Consider the following 16,696-nt stretch of genomic DNA (forward strand, 5'->3'; position numbering starts at 1 on the left):
AATATTTGTCAATTTACCAGCTATTCCAAAAATTTGAATCTATTGTTAAACCTTTAAATAAAATACTCAGTTTTAATAATACATAATTTTTTTAAGACAATAAAGATTGTTTATCATTAAGAAAAACAATTAAGAACAAAAACACAAAAGCCTAATTGGTTGTTAATTTCAACTGCATACAAATTGTTTCAAGAAATATGTAATCATGTTTTTTATTAGTCTTTGTAGTTAGTAACAAAGTCTGAAAAAAAAATTCTGCAATCTTTTACAATTTACCTAAAATTGTAAGTAAAATAGTAAAAACTAAATTATTATTACACTGGTCGAAAAACTTACTTTTTCTGAGCTGTATAAACAAAAGAATACTTTTTAAAACGGTTAAGATGTCCTGGATACGAATATCACTATTTTTCTATCACATCATATTTTTAAAAAATGCCATTTTAAAAATGCTAAAGACTACAAAAAATATGTTTTTCTAAAGCTGAGTATTAATACATTTTAAATCATTTTAATATCACACTTAGTTTTCGTAGTTTCTTATTAGTTTTGAGATGACTTATGGGTTTTATTTCTTCTATCTGAATATTTGAAAAACCTTGAATGTAATTCCTTTATGTTCAAATAATTTGGTTAAGAGTTGATTTTTAGTGCTGATTTCGATTCCCAATTTTGTTTTCAAATAAATTCCTAACACTGTATGTAATAGCAGTAAGGATTCGTAATAAGATCAAAAACTTCTCCTATACCGTGTGCTGTTTTCTTATAAGAACGTTCTTTTTTAAGGTAAATGTATGGTAAGGATTTTAGAAAAAATAAATGACATAGGTTCACAAATCCTAATATAAGGTATTTTAAATTTCCTAAAGGTTATATCTTAAAATCCCGACGTAATAAATTAAAGTCGAATTCGAACTAAGGTCAAAAAAAACCTTTGAAAATGTATAATAACTTGTTGACCAGTGTTATCTAAATAAAGTAACATTATTATTATATTTTTTTAATTATGTTAAATGTAGATTCTGTATAAAATTGTGTGTCGGTTATTCAATACAAATGATCACAAAATTCAAGAATGTTCTTAAATTATTTAGCCTTTCAACCCACTGATTTAAATAAATTCGTCAGCCTCTATAATGACAATCATGCACATAAGCAATGAACGTTTTATTAATTGTGAGCCAAGAAGAAGATTTGAGCTTCAAAACAATCACTCGGAAGAGTTATCGTACCCGATTGGTTAAGTGATGCACTTCAACTTTTTGTACGTAACTGGATTTCGGGTTGTCTAGAAAAGTCTTGTTAGTTTAAACCTTGACTGGCCTACAGTTTATCTGTAGAAACCTTAGAAAGTAAATTAACATTTCAATAATAAGTCTATTTTCTTATTAAATATAACAGTGTCAATTATTATGACTTTTGTCTTACTATCCCAAGAATCTTTTCTTTCAATTTAATTTGTAATATTTAAAACAAAACGTACCCCCAAACAATAATGATTTGTATTAAATCAATTTAAATTAATGAGGTATTTTAAAATCCATAAAATATTGGATTTATTATTAAAAAATTAGTGCGGGTGGGACCTGCTGGTAAATATATGGTAACAAGGTTGCCAGCTTGCACTATAAAATTTCTTTAGTACACAAACAACCAGCTCCTATGGAATGATCGCTCTTGTGGAAATAAGCAATATCGCCAAAAAATGCTGCAAGATGTTTAGCTTTTCGTCATGAATTTCATCTCTCCTTCTAATCCGTGTAAAATTTGTAAAACATGTAAACGTCCAAAGCTGGGGTGGTGTTCTAGTTATTACTTAAGATTTTTGGACAGTATTCAAGAAAGAGCTTTTAAAATGCTTAAGGACACTAAAATCATGAACGCAATTACGTCAATCGGACATCGTCGAAATGTTTCTTGCCTCACCCTTAATTTCCGTTATTTTAACGGTCGATGCCTTAGCGAAATGTCAAGTTACATTCCTTCCCTTAAATCGCAATTCTCCCGCTTTTGGGAAGGCCTATCAGTTTACCGTCGAGTTCAACTTGGGTCGTATTTTGTGGAGTACAGACATTCGTTCTTTAGCTGGACAACGCGAATCTGCCTTTCTCTGTCATTGCAATTGTCAGGAATTCAAAATCAGATATCCCCTTTCCAACTCCTCTTTTTTCAGTAAATAAATATGTGTTTTTTTATGATCCTAAATTTAGTTTGAATTTCATTTTTATTACAATTTTTACGAATTCTGGATTGATAAAGGGTGTCTTTTAAGAGGAAATACAACGTATTTAATTTTATGTTATGGCCAAGAATTTATTTTTTTTTATGAATATAAGGGTTTGCCATTACCAGAGTTTGCGCAGACGTCCATTTTTCGACCACATTTTTCTGAAACTGGGCCGTATGTCAGCGATAACGCGTCGAATATTATATTCCTTGGGCTTATCTGCGTAGACAAGGGACTTCCAGCAATCGTACATAAAATAGTCCAGTTGTGTTAGATGTAGATCGCACGATCTTGGATTCTACGCTACAAGCTAATGCGCTTACCAAAACTTAATGCGTCGCATTAACTTAACAATTATGGCTGAATCACAAACACGCTTCAGCTTCGGCTTCACCTGGCGTTTACGAGTTCAGCCATAGGATTCAAAGCATGTTATCACAATGGAGCTTCGACCTCACGTTTTGTTTGACAATCGTAAGGAAAAGAACGTAATGGGACTCCAAACGAAAGCTCTAGTTCAATTATCTGAACATTTGCTTTGTCTGACAGCTCAACAGCTGTCAAAAAATGTCAACAAACAAAATATTTTCTCTTTGGAGCGATGAAATAAAAGATTTCTCGAAGCAGGCCCACCGTAACGCAGACGAAGCTGGAGCGTGTTTGTGATTCAGCCATTATTTTGGTAATATATTTGCAAACATTGTATATATAAAAAGCATATAAAAAGCCGGCTATCAGAACTGCTTCACAACCACGACTGATATGCATATTTGCGTTGTCTTGTATTTGTGTCACCGCAAATGAAAGCGACGATCGCACATGCACGCAAACTGTCACAAGAAATATGGGAAGGTGCTCAGATGATATGCAAAAAAGCCACCTACTTATATGAGGTTTCGCCGTCGCACATCGTCCGCAAACTAAAAAAGTTGTCAAATATAAGGCATCGATAATCGCGACGCAAAAATGACGTCAGAACCGCCAACGCTTGCGGCTTTTATATGCAGTCTACTCTTAGCTTAAGTCTGTTGATTAAATATGTTCATTTAACCAAACTGAGCACAAATGAAGTGACGTGACAGCTTTCAAAAAACACCAACTCCGAAAAAAAATATTGCCAGACTTAAAACCACACATTAATAAACACCCGCTGTCAATGAATACTTGAAGGTATAAAATACAATAGCTCATTTAGCGCTGGTAGTTCCAGCACTTGTGAGCAACCCAAAACCACAGAAAGTATAGGCAGTGCTCTCTGAGATGGTGTTTTCATACACTATAACAAACAGTGAGGGCCTCTACCCTAGCTTTGACTCTGGCGAGATGCTCAGGGGGTATAGGGTAATTAAGTGTGCGGACTGGTTTTCTAGGGATTTCCTTAGTGAAAGCATTGCTAAGGTCAGCACTGACTGGGAGGGCTTGACGCTCAAGCTTATCTCAGCTAAGGACATCCCTAGGCAACCGAAGGCTCGCATTTCGTTGCCGCTCATGAGAATAAAGCCAAGCGGACAGGACCTGATCCGCGGTCTTCAGAGGCAAAATACGCTGGTCCCCATGCACGATTGGGCTTTAGATAAAGCAGAAGAACCACAGAAGACCAGGGCCTCTTATCTTCTGAGGATTAGCGAGGAGAGTCTAGGAGCTTTTAAAAAGGCCGAATACAAACTCAGTTTTGGCATAAGGAATGCCAAAATTAAAATTCTGCAGAGTCGGGGAACAGACACCGATAAAGCTGATGACAACGTCGAGGTTGACGATGTTATAAGCGGAGTCGAGATCCCCAGCGAGTTTCCGGGCCCCAGCTCTGCAGCTAAAAATAACTAAAAAACGCACTGAAGGTCATCCAGATTAATCTGAAGCACTCTAAGTGCGCTTCAGATAATCTGAGAGTTTTCCTTAGGGAGGAAAACTTCGACATTGGCATTATCCAAGAACCGTGGAAAAACGGCCTCAAGGTGCGAGGCCTCCAAGACAACCAATACGACCTCTTTTAGAAAACCGCAGATCAAGACCAAGGTAATCCCAGAACTTGTATTTTAGCTAAGATACATTTAAAAGGTTCTTTATGTCCAAATTTTAGCACTCCCGATCTGACAGTTGTCAGATTTGAAGATAAGAATACACAGGGTTTGCTGTTGGCCTCTGTTTACTCTGCCCATAATGCACCATCAACTCCGGAGAAGGTGTGCAAAATCTTAACCGAAGCTAACATCAAAAAGGCAAACCTTCTGATCGGAGGCGACGCAAATGCTCGGCATACCCTTTGGGGAAGTTCTGTGATCAACGAACGCTGTGAGTCACTTTTTGATTTTATTATTGAAAATAATATGACCATTTGTAACAGAGGCAATACTCCCACTTTCGTCTTTCCGAGCTCGGAAAATTATGATGGATGCGGGGATGTGCTTGATGTTAATTTAGTAAAAAGTTATTTATTAGTGGAGAATTGGAGAGTTTCCCCTTTGAATTCGTTTTCAGATCACAAGTGGATTCTTTTTCAAATTAATTTTGAGTCGAAAAACCCTCCGCCTTACAGAAATCCCAAAAGAACTGACTGGACGAAATTCAGTCAAATTGCGAATTCCAAACTAAGCAACTTACCGAATCTCACTGAATCGATAGGAGACCTTGAATCAAAAGTGAAAACCTTTGAAACTTCTATAAGTAATGCTTTTAGAGTTAAATATAGCCGTAAAACCCTTCCTTCTTGGTGGAATGAAGAACTGTCCAGTCTTAGGAAAATGACTCAAAGATGGAGTGCGGAGTTGGTTCTGGGATCTTTTCTGAGTCCCTAAATGTAGCCAAATCCTTTAGGCTTCCTGACTTTGCTAGCGTTTTCACTGCTGAACTGCTGGCAAAAAGGGAGGCATGTAAGATACTTAAACAAAACCCAAACCAAAACCGAAATGCGGCTATCTTTACAGACAGTCAGGCAGCTGCATTATATCTAGGAAGATATGGCCCACCTACAACAAAACCCGTACAAACGATCTTCTATGCAGGCCAAGGCAAGACATAGCCAGGATTGTTGCGGTTTGTACAGGACATTGGCCTGTAGGAGTTCATACAGAGAAGTTGGGTATCTCTTACAACACCTTTTGCCGTAGCTGTAGTGACCAAAGAGAAAGTCAAACGATAATCCATTTTCCCTGCAAATGTCCTGCTTTGGCAAACACTAGAATGAAATACTTTGCAAAAGCATTCTTTCACGAACTTGATGAGCTATCTGAGACAAAGACTAGAGACCTAATCTTTTTTCTCAATGCGACAAAATGGCTCTAACATAATCGCTATGAAGCTTTTCTATAAATCTGTCGCTTTCAATCATAGGTCAAACGAGTTTTTGGTATCAAAACGGCGCACTACAGCGCTAATTGGATCTCAGGCTAGGTTACCTTGAGATCACCATTTCTACCTACCTTAAGATAAAATAAAACTGATCATTTACTAAGCCACCGTATCTCAATAATGGGTATCTCAAATTTTCTTGAATAAATCACAACGGCAACTCCCTATCGCTGAAAATGATTAAAATTTCCCCTTTAAAATGTTTCATTCTAAAAATACCTTTTGCAAATTGTGTTATTTTTAATTTATTCTTTTTAGCCTACGCATATGAATTAGGTATTTAGTGTATAAAAATACATATTTCCTTTGAAATTATTACCAAATCATTTCAGCAAATTGATTGGAAGTTTAAAATAAGAAACAAAAAAAACATGCAAACATGTTGGACGTTATTCACAACATAAAATATAATTAAACCACAAAAGTTCGTTTCTGATATTAATAACACGAATGAGTAATTATAATTATACCTTTTTACCTTAACTACTACATCTTTCGAGGGAAAAAATGATGGATAAGATATTAATCTTAATAAATACAGTTGTCGTGTATTTAAAAAATTTAAAAGATTGTTTTTTTTTTTTTTAAGTTTTAAATAGGATGTAATATTTACAAATTAGCTTTGGGAATCCCATTTAAGAAAATACCTACATATCTAATTCTATTTATATAGAATTGAAATTGAACAATCAGAATCGTCACGATATGGTGACAAGTCTAGTACAAGGCAAAGATTTATAAGTGCCAACAGAGAAGGTATAACTATGATCAAATTAAATGCAAAATAATCAACTTTTGAGGTTTGTGATTTGTTGTTAGTTTTATTTGTTGGATTATTCAACAAGTTTATTTAAGATTTTTTGAGGGGGGTTTATTTTAACGTTTTAATTAAAATCTAACTATAATTATGTTCATTTAATTGTTTACAAAAGACTTAAAGGTAAAAGATGTTGGACACCCTATATATGGAGTGTCTTTGGTTTTCAGTCTGGCAATACTTTTTCTGAGTTTTTTTTTTGACAGCTGTCACTTGATGTATAATCCGTTTGGTTGCCATTTCAAACTTACCACTGAACAAAGTTTGTAAAATGTGAAAATTTATTACCAACATAATGGTTCTAATCGCTCAAAGCATTGTTACAATCAATTTATTAAAGGAAGCTTTTAGTGGGCGCATTATCTCGCGTCGTGGGCGTGTGGCGTCTCCTTCAAGATTGTGCTATTTAAAACCACTTATATTGGAAATAGCTTTTCTAAACAGATAAGACCAAGACGATGGATGGTTGAAAAACAAATACGCTTCAGCTTCTACTTCATCTGTGTTACGATGGGCCTGCTTCGAGATTGCTTTCAATGACATTTCCAAAAGTGCATTTTTAAAATGGCACTTCTGTCATTAGCATCAGCTATTATTTTTCTCAAAAGTTTAGTTTGATTTTTCAAATAAGAGTTTTGAAATAAAAAAAAATAAATAAATCGTGGAAGTAGCATACATAGCCCATAATAAGCAATAGAAATCCCTCCAAAAGCAAATGTATTTTGTTTGCTGACTTTTACAGCTGTTGGGCTGTCAGACAAAGAAAATATTCAGCAAATTTGAACTAGACCTTTCGTTTGGAGTCACATTACGTTACATTACGTTCCTTTCCCTGCGATTGTCAAACGAAACGTGAGGTCAAAGCTTCATTGTGATAGCATGCATTCAATTCCTATGGCTGAACTCGTAAACGTCAGTCAAAGCCGAAGTTGAAGCATGTTTGTGTTTTAGCCATAAAGCATTGGACGCGAGTATAAGGCTTGTTATTACTGAATACTGACATACAGACCCATTTACTGCTAAAAAGTCTTCCAAAAATTGGGCCTCCCAGCTGCAGCACTTTTTGCCCGAAATCATTTTAAAAAACATAATGGCAATGCAATGTAATGTTCTTGAAAAAAAACACCCTTTACACCAACTTTCTGTGGGCTTTTTGAAATTCTTATCCACATCAATGTAATTTATAGGTAAACATGGAATTTAACTTGCACTGCAATGGAGCTGAAAGCTGTCGCAATCTCTCGGTTCACGTTGTGTAGGAAGTTAATTTATAACTTGCTTGATAGGTAATTTGGTCTTATTATTGATAGAAGAAATAAATTTAAAATTAGCATATACTAGAATCTAGACTTAACACCTTTAAATGACGTTCGATTATCACCTTTTATATCCTTAATTGGCAATAACTCATTCGAATTGCAATTTCATTCAGTTTATACAAAATCATGACTGTCACTTTATTTTCCATTTGACAGATACTTTTGTTATAATGGTATCTATAGATCAGTACATATATTTTAAACTTCATAAAACAAAAAAAAAGAATTAATTTTATCAATCCAGTTGCCCACAATCCGCAAAAAAGCGGGATGATTTTTTGTACAGGAAATTCTGTCAATTACTTTCATCATTGAAGGCAACTATTGGTATTTTGGTATGGTAGCGATCATCGAAAATTTCTACAATTGAAGAAAATGTGCACGATTAGAAGTCCAGGCAATTTTTTTTTCTGACAAAAGTCTTTCATTGGAATTTTATAAAATTGAGACAGAAATCTTTCGAACGCTTCAATTAATTTTTTGACGTATAAAATCAGCTGTTCAGGAGAATATGTTTTAGAAAAATAATCAATATGGAATTTGTGATTTCAAATCTTTCAGAATATGTATAATGTGCGTTTCTAATCGAAAAAAGTAAAAAGCTAAGTACATACATCAGACGAAAGTCAGCCCTTATAGTTTTATTAGATCAGTCAGTGCTCTAGCAATAATTCAAACATAATACTGATAATATTCAAACAACTCTTAATAAAATATTGTATCTTCACATTCAAAAGTGTTAAATGTCTTAAGATATGACAAATTTCAAACATTATCTGACAATACCCGTGTTTTGTTGGGAAATCTATCCATAGTAAAGTAGGATTTTACACGAATAACAAAAACAATATCCATAGTGAGAATAACACCGAAAAAAGTTAGAGTAGAATCTCACTATGGATAGGTTTTTGACATTTATACAAGCCTCGAATGGATCTTATGTGATTTCGTTCTCAAATGTTGGTACGATTGATATTGCATTTGTGTCTCGATGGCTGTGTTCGTTGAGTAGTTCAGCATTTAGAATCATATGTGTTTTCCACTGCGGAAAAAACGAATCTATTACTGTTGATATTATTAAATTTTGTTAGTGAAAATGGACTAACTGGGCTTATTTTGCATGAAAAAACAATAGACAAGATATTTATGTTTTGCTATGTTTCCAAAAAAGGTTTATCTCAGTTTAGAATAAATAAATCTCAACTCGATTCAGGTATATAAAGAATTGAGGCGAGCTTCAAGCTCGCTTCAACACAACATGTTAATGTAGTAGTCTACGAACAAACCCCCTTTTTGAAGTTTTTGTATTATTATTTTGACAGATCTTCTTTCAGTTGTACTAATTTTTAAATACAAAAATCTGGCCACTGCGGATCGTTTTGTTGGGAATTTCTCACTTTACTAAATATGAAATGCGAACAAAACGCACGTAATGTCCCACAATGACATTTCTGGTTATATTATCCGTAATTTTAAAATATTTTAATTCCAGAGTAAACCGAAACGTCTGAACACACCCCTGAAAACACATATCCTTTTGCACAAATAAAAGCAATATTTTATTACGATAACGAAACTGTCATCTGTCAAAATAATGTATATAAAAATATATACAAAAGTATTCATAATGACGTATGTACATACATAACTATATGCTTGCAATGCAAAGTTTTTAGTTTTCGACCCACCAAAACCTCTACAACGGATTGAAGGTTTCAAAAGAGTTTGATTAAAAATTCAACAATTATTTTTGCAAACTTTACAAGTTGGCCAAATATAAGGTGCGTCAAAGAAATGGATAGAATTTTTTAAAAAATCTAACCACCATCTTTATTTGAGTTAGGAAAAGTATCTTGTGGCGTTGGAAATACGAAGGATGGAGAATTTTTGTCAGTACTATAAAAAATCCATGGAGGACTTATTTGTCAAACGGCGCGCAATTGCAGTAGAGTGCTTCTTTCGCCATAACGATTCTCGCATAGTAAAATCCCACCAGCCGGGATTATGATTATTGGTAAGGATCAGTTTTACATGAACATTGAAGTAAATAACGTATCACGTTTGAAGCTGAATGTTTTAATTTGACAACATTCTGCTTACATTTCTACGGTTATGTCAGGGAAAGTCTATGAACATTTTGTATGACATTTGCATCAATTCATACAAAATCAGGGCCATCATCTAAATGATGCTATTTTAAAAACAAACAAGTTTTGGAAATAAATGTGTGTATATATAAAAAAATTGTGGTTTTCTCTTTTCAACGCCGCAGAATTCAATTTTCTATATCAATCAGAAACTGAATTATGATTTTTTTTAAATATTTTTCATTTATTTCTCTAACGCTATTCATTATGCCCAAATATGAATTTATGAGTAATTGTGCTTCGGATTCTGTATTTTTTTTTTCTAGAAAAGAGAATGTCGTTATTAAATCCAAATGACACTTTCAGAACAATTTACATGCTTTTCAAACTCTTTTCAATCCCCACTAACAAAAACGCCATTCATAAATTCATGTGTCAAGAATTATTGTTGACATTTAATGTCACATAAAGTACTATAAATATTTATAATGGATCAAAAGAAAATTATGATTACATTTTTAAAATATTTAGCAATTGTTATTGGAACGTGGAAAATGCAGACATTGTTTATAAATATTAAATCACAAATTAATGACTTACTTTCTGAGAAGTGTTGAAATATATAGGGTCTTTCAATGAAAAGTTTTCATTTAAATCAATTTATTTTTTAAACTTAAAAAGATTAAAAATCAATCTTGTTTTAAAACAAATTTTACAGAAATCACTAAAATCACTAAGTAACGTCATTTAAATTATGATCCAATGGTGGAATCATAAGGTAAGGTGATTTTTGACAATCAAGAAAATCCATCTTTGTAAAGTGATACATTTTTAATCACTTCTTTAAGTTACACATATTTAGGTGTCCATTTGGTTGAATATAACTTTAATGTTTTTTATCTTTACTTGGTGTTAGATTAAAATAAACAATGTAGAATTTTAAATAACCTATTGTTAAGGGTTTAACAATTTACTTGTTAGCAATTGAAAAATATTTAGCAATTAACTAAGGGACTCCAAAATTTTAAACCTTTCTTTTCGTTTTGTCCCTTATTAAAAAACGAGCATTCAAACATTCCTAAAAAGTGACAGTTCGTAAACATAAACAAGGCAAATGCGCGTAAACGGACCTTTTAATTGCAATTCTCAATTGTTCACTGGACCATTCTATTGTACAGATGTCATATGGATAGGAGAAGTCATTCTGTGATTTTTACTTTAGCAAATTGTTAAGATATAGAAGTTAAAAAGGTTTAAAATTAGGTAAATCATCTTTAAAGTTGAGTAAATTGCTAAAAATGACTTTAAAATTTTACTAAATTGTTTGAAACTTTGCGCCAATATTTTTGTTTCAGTACAATTATTTGTATGCCTTCATATTAATGACAATCCAAATCAAATAAAAAATAAGAGAGTAAGGCTCATCCCTATTAAATTGTGAAATGTGAACCCTACAATTATTTTAATAATTTCAAAAGATTCTATTTAAATTTTTAAATATTAAAAGAAAGTGATACTAGCCATTCTTAACGATTTAGCTAATTTTACACGATTTTAACATCTTACTACCTTTTTTTACAATTTGAATCAATGAATGGCTATATTACCTTTGAAAAATTTTCTAAATCCATATGGCATCTGTCACTATTTTAGAATAGCCCAGTCTACGTTGGGAATTCCAATTAATAGGTCCGTTTCAGTCTGTTTGCTCTATTTATTTGAACGAACTGTCACTGGTTAGACGTGTTCGGATGACTGCTTTTTTTTTAATAATTAGTTAGCAAAATGAGAAAAGAGGTTCAAAATTTTAAATTCGCTAGTGATTGCTTAATATTTAGCAAATTCCTAGTAAGTTAAATGTTAGGCCCTTAACAATAGGTTGTTTAAAATTTTGAGCCATTGTATTTTAGGGTTTCAAACAATTTGTATTTACATTTTTGATGACTTTTTTGCAAGATTCTTTGATAGTTTGGTTTAAAATAAATAACGATCAAATTTGATAGTCAACAAAATGACATTCAACTATGTATGAGCTTAGCCGATTCCACCCAGACTTCCTGTGTCACTAATAACTTTGAATTTACAGCTTTGTATAAAAAAAATGCTTATGACTTTAGAGTCTAAAACAAGCATTGAAAGCTTCGACAAGCCAATATTTGAGTAAAGCTACCAAGGCATCTTCTTAGTTTAAGTAGTCTTGGAGGTTTAATCACAATTGGTATCAATCATCACGGTTTATCTTTAATCTGAAAAACGAGATCACACCAAAAACGTGACAGTAATATACGCACCAAAAACTTATGCTATAAAGTCGCATGCATAAATAAATAAGGTGACACAACAGCTCGTAGAGAACTCTGTGACTTACAGCTCTCAACCATTCCTGTGGGCGAGTAATGTCAGGGATGGACGGGACCTACAGTTTGTACACCGAATCCAAATAAAGAATTTGAGAAAGCACCTTGCATGACAAGATTTACTTTTGGAGGATTTGTCAAACTCAAAAACACTTAAGGTGGCACGTGCAACACCTACAGTCCTACGCACTAATCACCACGCCACGGGAACTAAATTTTTAAAAACGCACTATGAGTAACACCACTCAAACATCAAATATAGACACGTGAGCACTTAAATTTCAAATTCCACAAGCAACTAACAAATTGTATTGCGGCATCAGAGATTAAAACCTTTTATAAGGAATGTGTATTTCATTATGTTAAACATCGAAGCCAATAAAATTACCGCATTCCTTCGGCAACCTCGATCTTTAAACATCATCATCCGCAAGAGTACATACTTTTTATTTTGGCTCAAATGCGAAGATGATGTCATGAAGGCCCTTTGCCGTTTATGCCCACTCAATAATTTCAAACAAACCTGCCAGCGATACAAACAGAGGTATTGCCAAGCTAAACACACGCCAAGTAGACAAGTAGACGGGTAAAGTTCTATTGATTTATTTCTGTTTTTTTTTTTTTTTGTAGTATCCGGCTATTTTATTTTTTAAACACACACAATAATTATTTATCTCAAGACTTACTCATATGCATCATCTTTAACGAGTCCTTTCAGCAAAACCTTGTCTCCTTCGTTGATTGATTGTGGAATGATGGCAATAAACGGTCGCGACATTTTTAAAAAATATATTTATTATTTTTTAAAAATTATAACAAAAAAGAAAAAACAGGCGGCCTTTGGTTGACGCGGCTTTGATCACTTTAGATTACTAAACTGAAGAACACAATCTTTTGCACTTTATATGGTTTAAATATCAATGATGAAACTATATGTATTTTTATGTTATCTTTTATTGGTTCAAATGTGGGTTTTGTTTGACGCCTCGACTCGATAAATCGTTGCTAAGTAATTGCAGGAATGTGAACTAGAGTGCGCTAAATATAATGTAAGCTTTTAAATGTTATTTCCTTTTTGTTTTCAAATTATAGGAATACAAAATCCAGGAGATTTCCACTCACTATTTCCTACTATACCATCTAACGTATTAGCTAAGTATCGACGACTGTCTGAAAAGGTTCTTATCAGATTCCGTGTCTTAAATATGACTTATTACGTCACAAACTCACAAGGTAATAAAGCAATAAGCTAAACGAAATGACTCGGCGCGCGTTTTATAAATTTTTGATTCCTATACCGTCCGGTCCGGGTGTAGGTATGTATGTTCACATAAATCTAATATTTATTAGTCATAGGGTTAACACTCGCCGACCGACTCCGACTCCGACATCGACACCGAAATTCCTTTTCCACCTTTAGACACAGAAGCCGGTTTGCCCGAAGTTCACTTTTCGTCTTTCAAATTACCTTAAGTACCCTCACGGTATTCGCGTATTCGTATATTGGGTAACAAAACGTGACGAAATACACTCACTCATGTGCGACTTGACCTAGGCTAAGAAGTACAGAGACTGATTTCTGAAGTATTTCCCCTTTGACGAGAAAGGTAAATTTTCCCAAAGTCTATCTCTTTATAGCGTCGCGTCGTCGTCTAAAATGTTCTTGATGTCAGTCTTCTATTGTGTTGTGTTTGTCAGTATACAATAATCCCCACAGTATTCCCATCATATCGTCTCGGCCACAACGACGGTGGTAGCTGTTATAGGTCTCATGTGGAGAAAACTCTCATATAAAGCTTTAAGAATTTGAATTTTTAAAGCTCTCTTGATTAAGACTTTTTTTGACTTCGGAATAATTTTGCCATTAATGTGGCAAAAAGTCATATTATAATTTATTTTTTAAATTATTAGGTACCTGTTTTAAGGTATTTCACACAACTTGAGTGATTTAAATAAAACTACAAAAATTATATTATTATTATTATTATAACGGGTGTTTTGTTTTTAGAATTATAGTTTCTTATTTCACAATACTTCTTTCGGAGTTGGTCTTTTTAGCTGTCATTTTATGTATGCTCAGTTTGGTTCACCATTTCATACAAAAATACATTTATTCCTAAACAATATTTCCAATGCTAAATTTATTATTAAAATAATGGTACGGTTCCATGCAGCAAGAAAAACAATCAATTTATTGAAGGAAACTTTTTTAGTGAGTGCGTTATATCAATTGCGAAGTGGGCTTGTGACATGGACTCCACAGTTGTGAAATTTTACACAGCAATCTGCTAAAAAACTACCTTTCAAAAGACAAAAGAGATGTCATCATTTTGTTTTCGAAAAATTCAATATTGACATGTATGTAAATTTCAATCAGAAATGTTAAAAACATGTAATTTGTAATTACTTGTACTATACGACAAGCAAATCGATGTTCATCTTTAAAGCACTAGTCTTAATTATCATGTAAACTGATTTACAGTCCGATTCTACCCCATGTGAAGAGTCGCAAGTCACAAGCTCTTGTGTATATTTCTTGTGAAATTTGTTGCGATTTATTGAAATGTTGTTATTCTCCTCCAAAACGTCACAAGAAAACTCACAACGAAACTCACCATAGCATGGTGAGACTTGAAAGTGTCATTATTTGATACAAGACTTACAACGTAATTTTGTAGCTAAGGCACAAGTCACAAGCTCTTGTGTATATTTCTTGTGAAATTTGTTGCGATTCATTAAAATGTTGTTATTCTCATCCAAAACGTCACAAGGAAACATGCAACGAAACTCACCATAGCACGGTGAGATTTGAAAGAGTCATTATTTGATTATTATTTGTAGTTACCTTTTATATACAAGACTTACAACGTCACTTTGTCGCTAAGGCGAACGTGAACATATCTGTTAAGCAAGAATTGAAATATTTTTGACAAGTTAATTATAGTTTTCATTGAACATTTCTGTACACAAATAAACTAATTGGAAAGAAAATGGGGCGCTGTCAGTTTTCACGAATTGAGTGTTTTTATTAGCTTTTCATAAAAAACGAATAGGTACATAGGTAGAAATGACTATATCAAGGCAACCTAGCCTGAGATACAATTAGCGCTGTAGTGCGCCTCGTTTGACCTTTGATTGAAAGGAATAGATTTATAGAGAAGCTTCATAGCGATTATGTGAGAGCCATTTTGTCGAATTAAGAATAAAGATTAGGTCTCCAATCTTTGTCTCAGATAGCTTTTCAAGTTCGTGAAAGAATGCTTTTCCAAAGTATTTCATTCTAGTGTTTTCGTTTCACTTTCTCTTTGGTCACTACAGCTACGGCAAAAGGTGTTGTAAGAGATACCCAACTTCTCTGCATGAACTCCTATAGGCCAATGTCCGGTACAAACCGCAACAATCCTGGCTATGTCTTGCCTTGGCCTGCATAGAAGATCGTTTGTACGGGTTTATTATATAGGTGGGCCATATCTTCCTAGATATAATGCAGTTGGGTAAATTGCTCCACTTTCGGTTTGATTCAGTTTGGTAGATAGAAAAGATTTTACCCTTCATAGCACCAAGAGGAATGTTAAACATTTTCGCAAGTGAGCTATGATGGGCCGATCCTTGCCTGGCTAGCTCGTCAGCCCGTTCATTTCCCACGATACCACTATGGCCCGGAACCCTGATCAGGGTGACACCGAGGTTAATATTCAGGCTCGCAAGCTCATCGCGATATTGCTGGACCAATTTAGATGAAGATCAGTGGCGATTCTTCTCAGTTGGCTAGGTTGGCTGCGCCAACCCTAAAATTTCAGCTTAAATAGACAAACAAATTATTTCTATAAAGATTGAATGCATATAACAAAAAAACATAACTTCCCAATGTGCTTAAATCATTATAAAACCAGCAAAACCTATATAAATAGAGCCATTTACTGCAACCCGTACGTGCTATATTAATCCCATACAAAGTTACTTTTTAATGCTTTTAGAATTTCAGTCTAGAGTTGGCGATAAAATTTGTCGCCATCAAATGACATTCAAAACTATACTATTATTCCCGATGTGCCGATATGCTATCTCATTCTATCTTTAAGAACAGACCGAAAAAATATTCACAAAAGTTGGCGCTACTAATATGCGCCAACGCAACAAGTAGAAAAATGCGAGAAGAAAATGTGTGTTTCTGCTTGGTCGTTTGTAGCGAGACAGTCTCAGTGCGAAAATCATAAAAACTAGGCATGCTGCTAGGTTGCCAGAGTCCAAATTGCATGATATATCCTTTTTTTTTTAATGTGATATAGGCTTATAAAAATCTGGCAAGCCTGAACCTGTGGAAAAAAACATGAGAAAAAAATGCATTGGGACTGTAGCTGTGGGATATGGTTTTTTCTATTGGGGTAGAAAAACCCGAGAAAAAATGATGGTGTGTGCTTACTGCTTACTGCTTGGTCGTTTATCCTAAACCTAATTTTCAGTTAATGAATTTATCTTGAAACTTAATTGTAGTTTTCTTTTCAGTGGGGGAATGAATTAAAAAAAACTTTTAACTGTCA

At 33.8% G+C, this 16,696-nt stretch overlaps 1 protein-coding gene across 2 annotated transcripts in view; it reads right to left on the bottom strand.

The window, feature by feature from the left end:
- LOC129941806 (galectin-9) overlaps window positions 1-13,858 on the bottom strand; it is a 33,558-nt gene extending 19,700 nt beyond the window's left edge. The window contains exon 1 of one of the 2 annotated variants that reach the window (XM_056050534.1): window positions 12,842-13,858. In XM_056050534.1, coding sequence (XP_055906509.1) covers window positions 12,842-12,933 — 92 coding nt within the window. In that variant the 5' untranslated portion in view covers window positions 12,934-13,858. The remainder of the gene's footprint in view (window positions 1-12,841) is intronic. The other variant, XM_056050535.1, reaches the window with a different exon arrangement.
- Between the last annotated feature and the right edge of the window lie 2,838 nt (window positions 13,859-16,696).

Source organism: Eupeodes corollae, chromosome 1 (genome assembly GCF_945859685.1).
Source record: "Eupeodes corollae chromosome 1, idEupCoro1.1, whole genome shotgun sequence".
Classification (NCBI taxonomy): domain Eukaryota; kingdom Metazoa; phylum Arthropoda; class Insecta; order Diptera; family Syrphidae; genus Eupeodes; species Eupeodes corollae.